A 20,481-nucleotide genomic window follows, 5' to 3' on the forward strand; every position below is an offset into this window, starting at 1 on the left:
GGGGCCCACCATGAAAATTGGTAATGTGGAAACACATTGCTTTAAATTTACCGATATTTGAAATAAGCCAGCCGGCAATAATAACTTAAATTACTATATCAGCTACACAGCTACACAATAAGCCCCTTAAGGTGGTTGGTCAAAAACGCACTGTAAAAGTTTCAGTCCGAACGTCTGTCGAGGTGATGCATTCTACCTCAAGGTTGCTACATACAAAACAGACACTTTCAGATTTTATTTATTTTTTTCTCACTTGAAGGACTCCTAAACCCCAATAAAGTATATATTTTCTGAAAGCAGTGATATAGGTTAATCTGACAGTGCACACTGCACAGTCATAATTTGCACAACAGTCACGTGACAAGTTTTGCTAAACCTTCCAAAAATCGGTTTTTCTTCCCTTTTGTGAGCACACTGCAAGATTTCCGTTTGAACTTTTGTGCATTGACAACCTTGGTAATATCCTTCAAATCCGAGTCTTGGATTCCCTTTACGTGTATATGCATTTGGGTCTTTTTTTGTTATGCACTATTGAAGGTACTCGACTAATGTGCTTTTCAAGGAATTGTAAATGTCACGCCATATAATTTGAATGGAGAAAAAATCGCAGACACGGATTTGAAGGATATTGCTAAGGCTTGTCAATGTATAAATTTCAACCAGAAATCTTGCAGCGTGTTCACTAAAGGAATCGGAGGAAATACCGATTCTTGGAAGGTTCAGCAAAACGCTTCTCAAGTGAATATTATGCAAATAATGACTGTGTACTGTGCACAGTCGGATTTCCCAATATAAGGGCTCTCTGAAAATTTATACTTTATTGGGGTTAGGGACTTCTATAACTGAGAAAAAAATAAAAATCTGAAAGTGTCTATTTTTAGCTCCCATATTAGCATATATGCAAATGGGAGCTATTCGTATAAGGTGGGAAATGGTTGTCTGTATGTATGTATGTATGTATGTATGTATGTATGTATGTACGTACGTACGTATGTATGTATGTATGTATGTATGTATGTATGTATGTATGTATGTATGTATGTATGTATGTATGTATGTATGTATGTATGTATGTATGTATGTATGTCCGTCCTTATCAAAAACACGAAACCGCAATACCTACCGTCTTCATATTTGGTACAAAGGGGCATCCTAGTTGGAGATGTGAATTTGTTGAAATCAAAATGTTTGGATCAAAAATATGCAAATGAGGTACAAAAATGTGAAAATCCATTGAGCTGCTGCAACTCAGGAACCAGCAGGCAGAGTGTGTTGATATTTTGTGCATAGGTAGGTAGCACCAATCGTTTACAAAAACGTTAATTTTTACAGGGATATCTTTAATTTTTGTATTTTTAAGATTTTTTTTCATTTATGGTTGAACAACTGTGCTCTTCAAAAATACATGTTCAATAATAAAAGGTTTAGAATTGTTATACCTTCTTGCCAGTGGGATTGCTCTTTGTTAACTATTTGTGGGTAAAGTTTAAATTTGGAAAGTCAATTTTTTGATCAATTTATTTTTAACTGCGTCATTGCTGCTTATGCAAGTTCAGCCTATGTTCTATTGCGTAATTGCTGTTACGATGATAGTGTAGGACCCTATTGTTGCATGGTGAAACGATACATGTAAGGAGGGAATAGTAACAATTAATGTAATAGCCAATTTGCCAGCGTATGCACCATTGTCTAAAACAAAGTGAACGACGACGAGACGAGTGTGTTAAAGTCGACTGAGGAATCCGGATTTTTTCCTGCCGCTGGCGCATACTTTACGATTGAGGAGGTAAGCTAATCTGTATGTCTATTAATAGCTGTTTTCAGATGTATGTTCTATCATATTTGTACATTTAGAAGTGGTGGATTGTAATTTGTGAATGATTATTGTGGCCTGTATACGGGCACTTGCTGAATCTCTGTTGTTTGTGCGGCTAGCGGCTGTGAAATTGTTCAAAACGGCATTGCCGTGTCAAGATGTTCCTAAATGACAAAGCGGATTACTTGTTGTGAGGTTACATCTAGTGAACTGTGTAGCATGTATTTTGATGTGAATTTGAATTTGATTTAAGTCAAAACGGCATGTCGATTATTGATGTCAGACTGACGTCTATTATAAGCCCTAGCGAGTAGCGTTGAATGTCTGTCTGTTCAGTCACAGGGTACAGGGGACAGTCCCCTGGGGTGGGGAGGAAGGTGTTTTTTGTGCAACGGTTTACCTTATTTGATTTTATTAATTTTGACTATGATATTTCAAATAAAGAGTTCAACTCTACACCGTCTGACTGCTTTATTATTACCGACAAGTCCTTATCTCCTCTCCAACTTGTGTATACACCACTGTAATTGCTCCAAAAACATTGCCAACTTGCTTTCGACTCCAAACTGTCTGACTGTGTTTCCAATACCTACAATTCCTTATCTCCTCTTCAACCAGTGCACATACCACTCTAATTGCTGCGCAAACATTGCCAACTTGTTAATGACTGAGCGTATCAGCGGATTAGCTTATTAAATCAACACCACAGCCGTCCCACACGTAGTGAAATCACAGGCGACCCAATAAGTTCTGAGTTTTCCACACTGTTTTCTCTATCATTTTCTCTTCTTTCTTCATGCTCTGAATGATCGGAATAAATAAAATAAATGGTTTATATAACCTAACCTAGCCTCTGTGACTCTTTATTTATTTTACACTCCATTACAAGGGCGTATATCTCTCATACACACATGCTGTAATTAATTAGTCAACACAACTAATTATGCTAATCCGTGGACTTATCAGGGATTTTACGGGTTGGTCAACATCGCGAAAGATAGGAATGGTTACTAAAACGGGAAGGTAAGAAGCTCTCCTGAAATGTGTCCAGAAATTACCAAATTGCGGCCAGTCATGACCATTTATCCACAATATACTGCAGCCAATGTATTTTGATGGCCGAGGAGAGTCAGCTACTCTAATTTCAAACGTTTAAATGGTCGCGAACAGTGCAAACCCTGCCAGTGCCTTGCCTGCAGTTCATGGCATGAGGACGTCCGTAAAGCAGGAAGTCGGAAGTTGAAACCTTTGACCTTTATATGTGGGCAAACTTGTAAACATATTTCCCGGGGACTAGCCTGATTTTGACTAGGGTCAAAGTTCGTGTACGTCAATCGGGTGGTGTTGCTAAGGTTTTGTCTGCCCACCGTCCGTGGGTGGAGGGACGGTGGTCTGCCTTAATAATTTTGCTGTATTTTTTCTCACAAACATTGGAAATTCGTTTGAGTTTTAAGAAACATTAATTTTATATGAGGAATATTCTAGCTCGTATCCTCGAATTAAATCAGCCGATTTTCTTTGATACAGTTTTTTATATGGTTTGGAGAACTCTTTGGGGCGGCGTCAGATAACAAGTGGAATGAGACAACAACATTTCGTCCATGTAAGGAAATCATATAGCAAGTACTTCTTACGCTGGTGCAAACTCTACGAAATATTATGGTATCAAAGATGTTTTGCATGATAGTTTACAAGGTTTCTTGTCTAAATTCGCGGAAATAATCAAGAATATCTAAAAAATACTACATGTAATTATGACCACATTTTGTATGTGTAGAGGTGTTGTTTCCCGTTCCGAACGTATGTTCTACACGTACGCGACGTATGGTTATCACTGATCAGCTGATGATGGAACGTAATTACGTGTAACTAAACTTCTCCATAACTATATGTTACCGGCAGACATGGAGATAATAGCGAGTGAATAGAAATGACGGTGACTGGTTTAAAAAATTCACAGTGCTGGTAAAAATTCTCACAGGCTTCTTAACGTAGTGGCCGACATCATCGGTGATGTCAGTTTGTGTGTCGATGTTGCGAGGTCACCGCTGACATGACTTTAGTGACGGGCTGCACTGAGCCTCGTCAATCGCTTGTACGCCAGAAAAAGAACGGTCTAGCTGGAAAACGGCGATAGTTTGGTGATTTTTGAGCGGATTTCTGGTAGTGGTAGCCCCTAATAACCATGTTGTCGATGAGTGTTGGCAATTTGGGTGGAAAATTTTCGAAATATCGACAAACAAAGTTGCGACAAGCGTGCTGTCGGGCAGAACATGGACGTTCCCATGGCTGTGGTGGTGACGTTAAAGTCAAAACCAGCCGTAAAAGGCAGAAATCCCGTCCGAAAACACCACAGCTATGGACCCAAAGCTAGCCTAACAGTACAAACGAAGTTTCATAGCCCGTGCGCCGCTTCGGGAATTTTGTGCACTAACAGTATAAGGCGCGATTGAAAATCGATGAATTCCTTAGACTAGTAGCGACCATGGAGCTAGAAACTAGCTCCATGTAGCGACCAACTCTCTTTTATTATGCGAAAAAATTAACCGGCGAGATTAACTCTTTGACGCCGTAGAGTCATTCTAGTCATGAGCTTGGTTGCTACCGTATACAAGAAAAAAATAACCGACTTTGACGTCAAAGGCCTGTTGCTGGTACGTACTTTGAGACAGAAAATAACGATATGTTACGGTAGACATGAAGTTAATAGCGAGTGCAGAGAAATGAAGGTGACTGGTTTAAAAAATCACAGTGCTGGCCAAAATTCTCCAGTGTGTGCTCCTGTTAATGTGTCACCATTGTGCCTTGAATCACGACGCGGTTTGTAAATTATACTTGGTATATACACTCCCAGAAAACGACGACGTGAAACATACATCTATATAATTTTGTTGAAAAACTCATGAAACGGCCACTCCGGCAATCTTTTTCTGCTTGGTCGGTCGATACTTTCTGGGTGGCATTTGTTACATGGAGCAGGACCATAATTAGTTATGTTAGAATTTGGCGCTTGGCAACGAAAAGCATGCGCGTTTCCAGCGTTCCTTTCGATCTAACTTCCCGTTTATTTTTGAATAATGGCAGTGTTTGTTTGCGCATATCATGAATATATAAGCGTCCACTAGGTTTACGGACGTCCTCGGGACATGTTTCCCAAGATCTTCATACCTTCTCCTTTTTCATTAACATCACTATCTTTCCGATGTTGACCAACCTCTGATAAGTCCACGGATTAGCATAATTAGTTGTGTTGACTAATTAATTACAGCATGTGTGTATGAGAGATATACGCCCTTGTAATGGAGTGTAAAATAAATAAAGAGTCACAGAGGCTAGGTTAGGTTATACAAACCATTTATTTTATTTATTCCGATCATTCAGAGCATGAAGAAAGAAGAGAAAATGATAGAGAAAACAGTGTGAAAAACTCAGAACTTATTGGGTCGCCTGTGGTGAAATCCTTATTTTAATGCGTGTGGGACGGCTGTGGTGTTGACTCAGTAACGTAATCCGCTGATACCGACAGCGGATTAGCAAGTTGGCAATGTTTTCGGAGCAATTACAGAGGTGTATACACAAGTTGGAGAGGAGATAAGGACTTGTCGGTAATAATAAAGCAGTCAGACGGTGTAGAGTTGAACTCTTTATTTGAATATCATAGTCAAAATTAATAAAATCAAATAAGGTAAACCGTTGCACAAAAAAAAACCTTCCTCCCCACCCCAGGGGACTGTCCCCTGTACCCTGTGGTTCAGTTTGGAGGCGTTTGTGGTACTATACGTCTATCGTCGGTAAACTCGCTTTTGAAGTAGCGTGATTTTCATCAGTAAATGTCCCGAAATGACGGGGCGGATTACTTGTTGTGAGGTTATTTTGAGATTACGTCCAATCCGCATGTCGACCATTTTCATTTTGATGTCTGACTGATTCTGTGTGATTTTCATCAGTAAAGTCGCTTTTGAAAGGGCCGGTGTGATTTTCATTTTCTGCGTAGGTTTACAGTGTTTACGCACGGTGCGGTCATCCGCGCAACATTACCTCTACAATCAGCCTGGTATCACGAATATCTCGATTATATTTTAGTAGATTTTTTAACTGATGTTTCGCAGCTTGAATCCTCCTAAACTTTTCAATTTTCGATTGAGTAAGAAATACTGGCCGAGACCAGCAACTAAGAACACGACGATTCAATTTCGCTGCTGCGACGGGCGGTCGGCATTGTCCTGATGACAACAAAGCCAGTTATAATTCTTGCGAGATCAAGACTGCCTAGCCTGTGTAAAATGCATTTATACATGTGCTTATGTACACGTGTGACGTCAAAACTCTCGCAAGAATAGCTACAGTAAATCCGGAAGTACATGTAGTTTTAGCGGGTCATTGAGCTACCGGTCGGCGAACGACTAAAACGAACCAATGTTTTTCTCTTGTTTTTCTACTTTGTCTAGATAAAAAATATTGTTGCCTTTATTGCGATTAATCAAGGTACTCTTTCGCCACTTCGGTTTTCAAGTTTCGATGCTCGCGACTGCGCTATATAAATAGAGTGCATATGATTAGGACGAAGTGTTTATGTGTCGATGTCGCGTCGTTGAATATCGGCACAAGTCAGGCGTGTGTAGTCGATCGGTACCACCGAGCTCGCACGTACCGGTACGTGTATTGTACCCGGGTATTGTAGCACCAGTTTGTGGCATCAGTTCATGCAATGAAAGGTACATGACTTGTGGGTCTGTAATAATGTAATGGAGGGTTCGAAATTCGTTTTTAGCTCATATTTGTGTGGGTTTTTTTTTTTGGGGGGGGGGGGTTACGTAGCTGTTGTTGGTAAATTCTTTCATTGTCAAGTTTGGTGTGAACAAGTTTAGTTTATTGTTTCATTTACGGTCCCCGAGGGACCGTGTTTCATTCTCCAAAATTTTTGTGAAAAGATGGTTGTTCTTGTTCTGACAAAGTATAGTATTTTCCCTAAGTGTGTACTAGTGATGAAAAAATGTCAATCAGCAAATAGTTTATAGCCACATTTTTAGTTGTAATTCATACTGGAGGAAACCTGCACTTTGAATTATAAAACGTGTGTGACCATAATTTACCTTTATCAAACCTGCATTTTGGTTGTTTTGGTATAACAAACATATCCCACCATACATTTCCTGTTAAATTACTCTGAATATTTACCCACACCCACTTCATATTTGATAATTAAGTCCACCCAACATCCACATGTAATTGTCACTTTAACTAACTGTTTTTAGCTCATATTTGTAATATCTCTTCTCATTTCAGATGCACATTTTGCAAACAGCGGCCAGGCCCATCATCACGAAAAGGTGTAATTCTTAATCTCTCACTGGAGAATGACATGTCCTCAACCACCTACAAGATGTACCCAAAACAAGCAAAGATCCTATTCAGAAAACTCAAAATCGACCCTTTCAATAACACCGAATCCCAACTACAACAAGAAGTAGCAGCATTTTGTGATGGCCGAGAAATTAATTTCAAGGCTAACACCACCAATACCATCATTGCCATTAAGAGCATAGAATCTACATAAGCATGAAAACATCCAAATATTTTCTATAAGACACAGACACCAATTCAAATTCAAATAGTCACTATTACAATCATTGTTGATGCATTTGAAGACAAGTTCATTTATTTTATATAATAGTGCATACATATCCTCACAGTGAGTATTATTGTACTTTCAATAGTTACACATCAAAGCCCATACGCTAGCCCCCTATTAGTTTTGAGAAAATCTTATTCTTTCTTTCTTTCTTTCTTTATTATTCTTCTTTCTATTGTTTGCCAGCCCACATCTAAAAAAAACTGTATGTACACTTCTCAAACGTAGCGATGAGAGATGGTGAACCAAATTCTTGAAATTTTAACAAGTTACCAGATTTACTTTTCACAAAACCGAACAGGCTTCTCCCAATGACTTACAGGTCTGGGCAGTGTGAAAGTTTTATACAGCACGCATGACTTCAAAATTGGATTTTCCAATAATAGCAATTTAATCTCTTAAAAATCTTAAATTCCAGAACAAAAAAAATTGATTGCGCTAAAATTTCACTCAAATCCCTGGCACCCATTAGTTTTTACAAAATGCTTGGCTCCGCCAACTCTGCTTGCGGCTTTTATTTACACTTTGTTCCTTGTTTTTTTAACTCCGTTATCACAGTGTTATGTTATGCTTTTATTTGTTTATTTTTTTCATATGACAGATTTTAGAAAAACAAATTCATATTCAGTATCTAATCTGCATTTTTTCCATTTGATTTGTTATATTACTTTTTTGATTTACTCACATTTGGTATACCACCACCACTACAGAGAACTTATATAGTAGGTATACGTGGTGTCTGTATGTGCCATTGTAATCTACATGTTCCAAGGAGTATAACTTAAGTATACTCATTCTGACCTATCACACCATACTAACTGTGAGCCAAGTTTCATTGATGCTCCATTTAATATTTGTTACAGTGTATAACTAAATAGTTTTGTGTACTTAGTATTTACAGATTATTTTTACGTTATATTTTTTGTTATTTTTGCCATTATATATTTATCTTTATACAAGTGTTTTTTGTGAAGCCGTACAACTTCTAGCCAACGTTCTTTTGATAATTCACAGTTATTCAATTGCATTGTTTAAATAAATGTATTACATTCCATTACTGCTTCATAACTTGTGTGTGGTTGTGTATGTGTGTATACATTAGAGTGCATTATATATATTTTATCAATATATAAAGTTTACCTACACCAAATCAACCAACATGTCCACAGTCCTACCCACCTTTCCATTCTTCATTAAAATACTCAAAAATAAAGAAAGGTCTTTTATGTTGATTTTTACATTACCATGAAATAGTGAGCATCTGAAAATAACTGTATTGGTAATATACAGCTCCACCTTAGGTACACAAGAATCGGGAAAGAAAATATTTGGGGAAAATAAAGATGTCATCAAATTTCACTGAAGAAAAAAACAGCCAGAAAAGGTTTAACAAAAAAAGGAACAGACTGAAAAAAACGATAAATCGAGTAATAACATAATGCGCTAGCTCATCAATCTTCCAGGACACCCCCCCTAATTTCAAATGGTCCACCCCTGAAATAATACAATTACTAACAGTGCAGTGTATCTCAATTGAAGATGTCAAGTTAGGTCATGATCTGAAAAAAGTTCACGACAGTTTAAATTGTTAGGTTGATCTCAATACCATCATGCTTGTGCAAGTAAGTTTTGTAAGTTGTTACAAAAGTGAACCCATCAGATGTACTGGAAAAAAACAATGATTACTTATCCCTGTAATTAATGGGTGTTCATTTATATCTCCATGTATCTAGTGTAAATGTAACATTGGTTGAATCTTATGTATTTCAGTCAATGTCATGAAAAGAAAACTTTGTTGTGTGCATTTGATTGTCTGCAATTATCACCGTACCTAAAACATATTCACTCTGGGTACCAGTATAATTAACTCTTTAGCTCATATTTGGTTTTATATATAAATACCAAAAAGAGCTTATATGATGAGTCTGAGTGGCGTCTGTATGTCTGTATATTTGTGGGTATGTGCGGATGTATGTCCGTCACACACAAAGGCTCCCATACCGCCAAAGCTACCGTCTCAGTATTTGGTGTACAGGTAGATGTAGGGGTTGAAATGTGAATTTGTTCAAATGAACACATCAGTGTCAAAAATGTGCAAATGAGGTAAGAAAAAGCGAAATTCTGAAACAGGCTTGAAACAGGCTTACTCCACTGACTTGAGTCATTTCCTGTCATTGTTTATGAACTGTTACATATTAACAGACCTGCTCAAACCATATACAGTAGAGGGGAGGAAGACCGTCTATGGTCAAACTAAGGGGGGCTAGCTGCCTTTCTGCTATGCATGTTGCTAAAGTTGACCTCCAGTACCTAAAGTTTCAGACCTTAATTACTTTTGTCATTCTTGTTTTTCTGGTTTAAATATTTCTTGTTGTTTTTCTGGTTGTACTGTGCAGAAATCATTGTCATAACATCAACGTAGAATTTTCCTGCACTGAACAGATAGAAACAACATTTATTGTTGATCTTTGGTACCCATACTGGTATGTACCAATTCTGATCAAATTTGAGCGACACTGTATAATTGCGGTATTTTTTATCATTACATCCAGCTGTCACTCTCCATGTCCATGTCATCGCTCTATTCCAATCTGTGTATGTCAGTCTATCAATTATTATTGTTTTTTTATTATTATTATACATCTTTATTTCAAACTGAAATCTCCATATCAGGAAAATTCACTCTGGCGTATATCCTTTGCACAGAAGTTTACAATTACAATGCACTTTAGTAAAAAACCAGACAAACAATGTGGGCAAAATGTCATTCAACTATGTTTCTTACATTTGTCAATTTGTTTTCATAACTATATGGGAGCGACAGTGATATTGTCACTATTTTTTATGTAGCTACCTTAATCACGTTAACATACGAGTCAAACGCGGGAGTTGACTCACTCAACCTTGACAAACAATAGAGGTAAGTCGATATAACATTACGAGAACTAATTCTTTCAAAACGTAACATGTTCCAATGGCGTAAATATCTTTTTTAGATGCCTGTCCGCTGTCGGGGTCGTGCATACATTGTGTTTCCTTTTCGCCTCAACCCAGTGGGTTTGTTTCTGCAGACTGCACCGGGTTACTGGTAAAAATAATCGCTGGCCGAGGCGGTCGTCGAGGGCGTACCAATCATGCGTACCGGGGCAACTTAAATTTCTCTGCCCTGAGGTTAAATTATCGTCCCCATGGCATATGTTGCCATTAATCTAAGCAATTTGCATACTCGGAATAGTAACGCTACTGTTTTGTCGCAATTTTACCTGTAGACCAAAGCACTGAAATCCTGATGTCGTAATGATAAAAAACAATTACGAATTCTCGCCGTCAGTGAATACCCTTTTTTGCGGGAGCAATTGACAATACATCATGTTAGGAAAAGTTTAGCCATTTTGTACACAAATTGAGAGCGGGAAAATTTGAAATTGCTGTCGGAAAGCTACAAGCAACATGTCACTTGACCGCAAACTAAAACGGGGTATTACGTCATTATATTGTGGGCATTTTAAAAAGGTACCATGACGTGTATTCCATGCAGGGGCAGGGTTTCACATGGCAGTAAAGCAATCATTATTGGCTGACCTCAAGTGACCTTTACCCACAATAACAATGCGTCACACGTACTCGAAACAATGAACAATGCTGGCATCAGTGTCGTTTGGTACACGCAGCCGTCGTGCTCTTAACGTCCATATACAACTCTTGTTTGTGGATTTTATGTACTAGTACTTCATCATCAAATCAGGAGACAAACTCGCGAAGGGACCTCAAAAATGGCGAGTAAAAGCGAGGATCCAGAGAACACAAAGGATTCGATGACTGGACCGACCAGGTGAGCGGGAATTCATTTCAGTGCCCTGTACAATAGCTCTCACTATCTTTGAAGGAACTTTGGTACGAATATTCCGGCATCGAGCTGTTGACGTTCAGTTTAAGAAAATACCATCTACTCATTCACGGGCGCACTTTTTCCCCGAGTAACTTTGCTTTTATCGAGTACAATTAAAATCTGATCAGATCAACGCCAGATACTTGTATCTTTGTTTTATTTTTAAACATCAGAAAGGAAATCTGAAAATGTAATAAGGGTTTGATATTTGTAAGGCTGTCACTAAGGGGAACCTTGATGTCATAAATTTTCTTGATTTTAGATCATGAAGCAATCTATCATTGATCTATACTTAATAGCCATTGCCACTTAGGTAGCATTCAACTTGACAAGTTTATGATCTCTATGACTGTTACGTTGCTGACCTCATTCCAATCGAGACGACAGCTCTGTAATTACAATGAATTATATATGACCCCCCTGTCCTTCGCGCCCTGATTGCCGAAGTCGATGGCAACAGAGTTGTCTTAGCAACGAGATTTCCGAACGACCGACTGTGCTATCTCAGTTCTTTGCCGTTACTGTTACAGTATCTATCTTTTTCGGGGACGAGCATATTCGTCGAAGTTTTTGGGTCATTCAAGAAGTAGCATTGATGTTGAGTTGTCCTTCGATCCTGGCTTGGATGTCTTGTGAATAGTAATGCCACACACCTCCGTTGGCTTCCGAAACGCCTACAAAATTAGTCAACGGTGCCGCCATACTGTATGACGAACTGACTTGACCTCGGTCGACCCTACTTTGAATTAGAGGCCCTATATTTTCCTGCCAGTGCTAAATTCTCGTGTAACAATGTCAAATGTTTTGTGTTTACCTCTGGTATTAAAGTACGTGTATCCTTCGGCCTTGCACGCAAAAGGACTGTGTTTACACTCGGATGACTATCCCGCAAGGGTTATTTTCAGGGCAACGACAAATCAACAACCCTGTGCTGAGATCGTTTGGGCGTCAAAGCGAACTTGAAGTTTTCCGGTGTTGCGGCAAAATTATTGCACCATACCTAGGCTGTTTCGTTATTTCAAAACTCTGTTCTTTCATAGACCCTTAATGGTTTATGGTTCTTGGTGATCCGTATCTGACATGTCCAGACTCGTGAAAGTTTTCACAAACACTTTTCCTGTCTACCGCAGCCACGTTTTCAAACATTTCAGTGAGAAAATGACTTTTTTGTTGCTGGTATATCTCCTTTTGTTACCGTGGCACGCGAGTTGATGTGCCTTGACCAATTAAATTATGATAACACACATCCACCCACTCACGTAAACCTTATAGCGTGACCGCAGAGAGCTAATTCGATTTGAAACTTCCCCTGAAAAATTAATATTCCTTTGTCGTCACCTCAGCACGCCTAATGCGAGAACAAAGTCAGACTTCAATAATTACAAATTTATAATAGACTCTCAGACTACCGATGTACTTTACATTTCATAACGATTAGATAATGACAACACACAACACGGTGAACGCAATCCATATTTTCCAAACTTAGCCTGGAAATTTAAAGCCCTATCTGGAAAAACTAATCCCTAGAAATTAAAATACACATTTAGGATATTCAATATGGTTCCGTTACCATAGACTGCGTTAGTTTAGATATTAAATGATTCATCCTAGAAACACTAAATTCAGATTTTTTCTGTCATTCAAATAAAAAAGCAAAGATTTATGATTGACCTTCAAACCGTATACGTTTTCTTTTAATTTTCATTTTTAATTTACCATTTCCTCGTGACTATAATTCTAAGATCTAGACAGTCACCATGACATGCCTTTGAAATGTTCTTTTGTTCAGGTTTACGAACATAGATAAATATTTTGGGGAATCACCGGTACGGTAGCTTTCTCCACAAATGTAATTGCTTTGATATGCAAAAGCATTGCAACCCAAGTAAAGAAGTGACCTTTGATCCCAGATAATCGTTACAGACTTACAGCCATAAACAACAACACTACTTTCTTGCCCATACATTTAGCGTGTCACAAATGGACTTGGTGGCCGGAGACGATGACTGCAAGATGAGAGGATCAGGCCTTTGGAAATGGGTCATGATGGTTTGTAATTTTGTCGTGTTATCGTTCTGCCTTGGACTGAACTATGGGATGTGGCCACTAGTGGAAGGATTGAAACCCTATTACGAAGACTACAACTACGACAGAGATCAGATCGACTTAAAGTGGATTGTATACATCAATATTTTAATGGTTGGTATAACAGGTAAGACTCGATTGGTGCATCTCAGGAAGACTGGGGCCAAACCACTGTCCATAGTGGAAAAGCTGGGTTTTCTTAGGGATCCTTCGACATTGTTTTGAAGCAACTAGGCCCTCTAGGATTATGTTGATTCGCTAGATAGGTTGGTAGCTGCATCCAATCGAAAAAAGTTATATCCCATCAGATATTGTTGAGTACCCAAAGTTACCAAATTCATGAGCGATAACTTAAAAATGAGCTTACAAGAAAAAGTTTGTGACGCGATCCGATTTTTACCAGTTGCAGTCAAATAACCTCAATACGAATTAGCATGCACAAAATAAAGACAAACTTTCGTTGAAATTACAAATGAAGTAATGATAACTTTGCAGGGCGTATGAGCTACAGCGGACATGATGTATATGTTATCAAAACATTATTCCCTGCAACCCACTGCTTCACCGAACAAATCGAGAAACTTAACACAGTCTCGCATGAAGAGAATGCCGATAGCTCAACAATAAATTATCATTCATTAGGTTCAAAGGTTATAAGGCCTACTTTAGGGCAGGCGATAGTTTGTTGTTCAAGTACTGTGAGTCGTGTTTAATAATACTTGCAACTAATAAAACAATTAATAGCTCAGTCACTTGGTTGCAAACTATTGATACATCGGCGCTTTGACAACGTGTTCTTGTTTAATAATCAAGGGAAACGAGGATACAAATATATCGAAGGTAAGAACGCAGACTGCGTGGTTAACGGCATGCTTGAGTAGCTTCCCTGAGGTCCCTCGAATGACACCGTCGTAAATCACAGACCTCTTTGCGGCAACAGCTACATTTGTTACCGTGGAGAGTATATGCATAGGTTCGTGGAACGGAACAAAAGCTCTAACTCGCGACAACGCCAATGAAAGTCGATGCGGACATCTGGAACGCAAATTCTTTACGTATTAGGGAGAGGTCAAGCCCCATTTCGTATAAAGAAATTTAACAGTCTGCAAAAACTCAAGTAAACAAACAAACAAACAAACAAACAAACAAACACGTATAAAATGAATCAAACTATGAGCAAGGACAAATATCCAGCATGAAATAGATGCATATTATAGCGAAGGGGAGACTGATTTTTTTTACTGATTATAGTGGTTTTTGTGTCTTGTTCATGTTTTTATGGTCTGAGATCATACACAAGGCATGTCATGATCAGTTTGCTATGGATTTGCGTGAAAAACTGGATAAGTATAGCCATACCTGTTTTGGAAAAAAACAAAATTTTGACATGAATTTTCGTCCAGAGGGGAAGACATTGGCAGCAAAAGGCAGGAGATACGTTATGATATCAGTTGTTTGATATGGATGCCCAACTCCTATGGAATTAATCTATTTATTACAAATATATATGTAGTGTGGGAATTATTCATTTGGAACGGACACCCTCGTTAAGATTCTTCTACTACAAAATAATCAGTCCTTCGGCCAGTGTCACCATAATTGATCAGTGACAGCGCATCGCCTATTTTATCGTTAAGGAGTTAATGCCATTTCTCCGTTTGACAGAAGTCATCGACTTGGCTGCTTGTACATGCGACCACGGAGGCTCAGGAGTGCCCTGTTTTTTCAGGGTCTGTATTCTCCAGTTGCCTGTGCTGAGCACACTTTAGGCCTGGACCTTTGTTTCTAACTTACACATATTACGCCGACAACGAAATAAACTTGATCTGTTAGATTTGTACGTCCATTGTTTTTTGTTTTCTTCAGCTCCACTTGCTAGTCTTCTGGTCTATAGAGGTAAATATGGCGCCAGAATTGCGGCATTGTGCGGAGCTTTCCTGTCGACAATTGGTCTGCTCATATCCGGCTTTGTGAGGAGCGCAGAGGCGTTGTGCGCCACCTACGGCTTGATCACAGGTAATTCACTTTTAATGAAATTACAATCCGTTAGGTTCAGTTTTTTTTTCAATGTACTTTGGAGTTTTTCGAGTGATCCAACCTCTTTGCTGTTCAAAACCATTAAGCTGTTCATTAACCACGATCATATTTTTGCTTTCTCCCGTTCCTACAAAAATACCGTTTTAGCACAAATAATAGTCCTAGACAATGAAAGCAGTTTGATACAAAGTCATGAAAAAAGTACATCTTATCTGTTTCAGATAAAAAAAACAACATAATACAACGGTTTAAGGTAGAATGCGCCCCGGGGACAGATATTTGGACTCTCAGGCTTTTCCAATTCTTTTCTGATTTTTAGCACTTGTGGGGGCACATTGAAGACCTTTGAATAAGAAAAACTCACTGTCTTAGAAAATCGAAATATTAGTTTTCTCCATAGTGTTAACACAGGGACGGCGGCCATTTCCACTATCGGAAAATCTTGGTTATTTTGTTCCTCTAGTATCAAAATTTGCAAGATAACCCGCCGATTTTTTTTCTAGATTTTGAATTAGTGAACGGTTGCACGATTCCTTGAGGAAAATTTGAGCAAAAGTTTAAGTCTTTCACTTTCGAGGCGCATGCTACCTTAAGTTTTTGCAATTATCATTAAGGCAGAATGCGACTGAAAGACTTAAATTTTAGCTCAAACTTTCCTCAGCGAAACTTCCAACCATTCTCTTTCTTCGAAATCAAGAATCAAATTAGGGGTCACTGTGCAAATTTTACTATTTTACTATTGTGGAAACAAAATAACCTGAAATATACCGATATTTAAAATTCAAAATGGCTGCCATCCATTTGTAAACTTTTTTTGGAAAAATACATTTTCGATATTCACAAAATTGACCCAGTGAAACTTTATTCTCTCCAAGAGCTTCTTAATGATCCGACCCGAGCGGTAGGTCAGAACAGGGAATTGTAAACATTTTAGAGCGTCCGAGAATCTGTCCCCGAGGCATAGTCTGCCGTAACTTTAGACTATCCAGACATGGAACCGTTCATGAATCGTCACACATTAGAAACCCGTTTTCATTTCCAGTTATTCCGTTACTTATTTTTCACTTGTTCATCAAGTTTTCCTTTCCTTTAGAAAGGACCAAATTTCCTTTTGAGTTTGCAACCAAACCAGGTAGATCGATCGAACATGCATCTTCTGGATTGATCGTACCTTCGATTTTTCTATGAGATTACTGATACAAAGTTTTGCATAAATGGTCGATACAAACATTTCCTTCTATACGGGCTTGCCATATGATCATCCTATAAATTTCAACCGTGTAATCGTTCTTTCTCATCCATTCTCTCATCCAGGTATTGGATACGGACTACTTTTGACACCTTGCATCGGTTTGCTGCCCATGTACTTCCCAACGCGTTACACACTTGCTAACGCGATATCCTTCACGGGGACCAGCCTGTGTATTTTCTACGTACCGTCGTTATTTGACTATGCTGCGCAGACGTACGGGAAACACAGTACTTTCATCATTCTCGCTTGTCTGAACGCCCAGTTGCTCGTCGTGGCGGCGCTGTTCCGTCCCATAGAACAGTTCTCTTCCGAATCTTCGCCAAAGTTTCTGGACAGGTGCAAGAGGCTGAAAGAAAAATTCTTCTCTGACTGTGAAAAGGCACTTTTCGGAACCATTATAACGTCTATGTTCTTCATCGGAGTCGGATATAACATCCTATTGCTGCACCTTCGCCGGTTCTCCATTTACAACGGAACCAGTCGCACGGATTCCAGGATAGTGTTGAACGTATGCGGAGTTTTCATGATAATCGGTCAAGTAGTTCACGGTATTCTGACGCTTTTCGAGAAAGTCCGCAAGGATGAGCAAACCTACAGGCGTTTCTTCTACTCTTTGTCGCTCTTCGGAGTCGCCTTAGTCTCTTTGCTCAGTTCCGTAGCCGAGTCGTTCGCTGGGCACGCCGCCCTGGCAGCCATCATCGGTCTTGGCTGCGGTATGTATTTCCCGTTGATGTTCGTTCTCTTACGATACTCTCTGACAGTAAATGGTGACAGTAGACTGACAGGTGCGTTGGCATTTGGACTACCCGTATTTGGAATAGGCGCTCTGATTGGTCTGCCTATTGGAGGTGAGTTTGAAGAGTTTTATGATCATCTGTACGCTGCTGCATAGCTCAAATTCGCCCCAATATGAGAGAGAGAGAGAGAGAGAGAGAGAGAGAGAGAGAGAGAGAGAGACAGACAGACAGACAGACAGACAGACAGACAGAGAGGGGGTGGGAGAGAGAGAGAGAGATTTTTTCAAACTCAAAGTAAATCATAATGAGTATTCTAAACGTCTTACTTATGTTAATGTCTGCCATGTTCGACACAGTTTCTCACAAATTTCATTACTTTGTGAAAAAGAATTTTCATAAGTTACACTGATGTAATGTCGTTATCATAACATCCGCGAAAAACTCTGTAATTCAATTTTTCCAGATTTACTGAACGAAGGTTTCGACAACTACAATTCTTCATTCTTTTTGGCTGGGGCCGCGCTGATGTTGGTTGTGGTGATCATGGCCTACAAGCTGGTGACCTTCCTGCGGAAAACCATGCAAAGGAGGCAGAGCAGACGAGTGAATGGCGCCGCCCCTGCGGGGCACGATAGCGCACACCAACACTGAGGACCAGAAAATACAGTCGCTTTGGAAATTGAAGAGAAAGACGCCGTCCAAACGGCCGTGCTACGCTGTATTCTGCTCTAAGTTATTTGACAGAAAATCTAAGCAGGCAATATACGAAGAAACTATAAAGCAATATGTATTGCCGTTGCTTGTAACTATGCATTTTTATCGATCGTATGTCATGACTTAGGGCCAAAATAATACACCGCTGTACCACATATCCAGCACAAGTCTATTTTAAGGATCAGAAATCTTTTAAAGTTTCTCTTTAAATTCTTTAAAAAATGTCAAGAACAAACTCTGCAAAGTTTCCTCTGAGAAGTATATGAATTGGACCGATAGGGCAGAAATCGGCAAATCTAAATGTTGCGGAAACGAGAGATGGCGAGACTGACTGCTGATTGCGAACGTCGTGTATTTGTCAGGCTAATGCGGCAAACCATATAGCAGGTTTTTTTAGCTTTTGTTAACCATATAGCAGTTTGTTTCCTTCTTGTTGTTCCATACACGTCATTTTATTTCAATGATAATGGCATCGATGACACAGTGGGTAAGGTACGCGGGAAACAGACTCAAAGTTGGAGAACGGTAAGCTTGAGACTCGAGCGTATTATCCTGGCTTTGAGCAAGAAGCTTCACCATGAAAATAATAAAACCCGAGATGACAAATCTCCTTCGTCGCACGCTGATGGCAAATTCGGTGATATTTTAACATTAAACAGAATAACCATTAGATCGTTGTATTCTTCATCTCTAATTCCGATTGTCCTTCAATCACAATGTTTTCTAGTAAAAAAAAAGAACAGACGCTTTTTAAAGCTCCATCAATACCATTTTTATCATGTATGTTTGAAATATGTCATTTATACGGCTTTGGTATAACATGCTGCGTGATACCTTCCCATTATTGGTATTGCCACAGATTCTCATCCGTCATGCGCTACTATGTCTGTATAATATGACTTGATGACTCATATAAGCTTTTGTGTGTACATATTAATGTTATATTTCTGTATTACATTATTGTATTTAATGAACGTTTATGCAGTCACTGACATCTGTGTTTATCAAGTGTGTTCGCGATGACTGGGTGTCGACGCCTTGAGAGCGATGCGTGTGTTATTTAAGCACGTTGCTGACTCCCATCACTCTTATGCGCTCGTGCAAGCCTAATGCGGAACCTCTACAGACAAACAGCAAATCATGGATGGATAACACAGCAGAATGCAATGTCTCCCTAACCGAAACCATGCTGTAGTTTCAACGGTAAAACAGCTCGTTGCAACACGTGTTATAATTATTATAGCCAAAAAAAAAAAAATTCGCCTGACTGGAAAGGTGATATACCACGAGTTATCCTACTCGACAGTATACGTTTCCGGTGAATATCAAATTTTGCTACGCAAGTCAATAAACAAGACAATAAACGTTAAATGTTTAATCCTTTTTGTAAACGAATGTTTGTTTGTTTGTTTATTTGTTTGTTTCACCACTGACGAAAAAATGAACATTTATAAAAATATACAATTCAGTGCAAATAAACAAAATGTACAAATATTTGTTACAATAATGTGTCTGAAATATCTGAAGTTGAGTGGTGAGGGCCATGAAGATAGTTCGGTAGAACTAATACAAGTTCATGGCCCCGGAAACATATTATCTCGTACAGTAAGATCTGATGACAGTCCGTATAGCTGGTGATAAAACGAAAAGACATTCACAGATGTGATCGAAAAACTTGGAGTTGAACAATGCAACTGTGAAAATACACAACATTTAAAACACTCGAATACAATAAATTACTGGTAAAGTTATATGAATCTTAATCGTCACTATGTAAAAGGTAATGTTTGAGTTTTGTTTTGAATGCATGCCTTGTGGTGATCTGTTTGAGTGATGAGGGAAGGGAGTTCCAATGTGTAGCTGCCGAGTATCTGAATTGGTTTTGTGCCAGTGTGAGGCTATGCTGTGGAATAAGGTAGTCTCCTCTGCTAGATAATCGGGTGGGATAAGAGTGTGAAGGGATGTGGAGATATTGTTGAACATCACGGGGGTAACGGTTGGATTTTAAATCATGGATGAACATGCAACAAGCATACTTGCTAAGTTTGAAAATATTCAAGTTGCCAAGCTGAAGGAAAGTGGTTTAGTATGGGCTGTAAAATGTGAAAATGTGATAAGGCGGACCAGTTTCTTTTGCAAGCGAAAAAGCTGATTAATATGAGATCAATAAGTATTTCCCAAAATCTAAATGCAGTAACTAAGATGGGGAAGAATAAGTGTGTGTAGAGAAGAATTAATATAGATCTGGGGACAAAATGACGAATATGTGACAGTATTCCGATTTTAGAGATGATTTTATTAGTTATGGTATTAATG

The 20,481-nt window shown here is 38.9% G+C and overlaps 1 protein-coding gene across 1 annotated transcript; it reads left to right on the plus strand.

Moving 5' to 3' along the window:
- Nucleotides 1–11,057: 11,057 nt before the first annotated feature.
- On the plus strand, nucleotides 11,058–19,560 carry LOC139115664 (monocarboxylate transporter 3-like). Its single transcript, XM_070677957.1, has 5 exons — nucleotides 11,058–11,280; nucleotides 13,311–13,552; nucleotides 15,292–15,441; nucleotides 16,777–17,562; nucleotides 17,915–19,560. Exons 1-5 carry the CDS (start codon nucleotides 11,222–11,224, stop codon nucleotides 18,100–18,102), a joined length of 1,425 nt encoding a protein of 474 aa, XP_070534058.1. The 5' UTR covers nucleotides 11,058–11,221; the 3' UTR covers nucleotides 18,103–19,560.
- The last annotated feature ends 921 nt before the right edge of the window (nucleotides 19,561–20,481 follow it).

This window comes from Ptychodera flava, chromosome 17 (genome assembly GCF_041260155.1).
Source record: "Ptychodera flava strain L36383 chromosome 17, AS_Pfla_20210202, whole genome shotgun sequence".
Lineage (NCBI taxonomy): Eukaryota > Metazoa > Hemichordata > Enteropneusta > Ptychoderidae > Ptychodera > Ptychodera flava.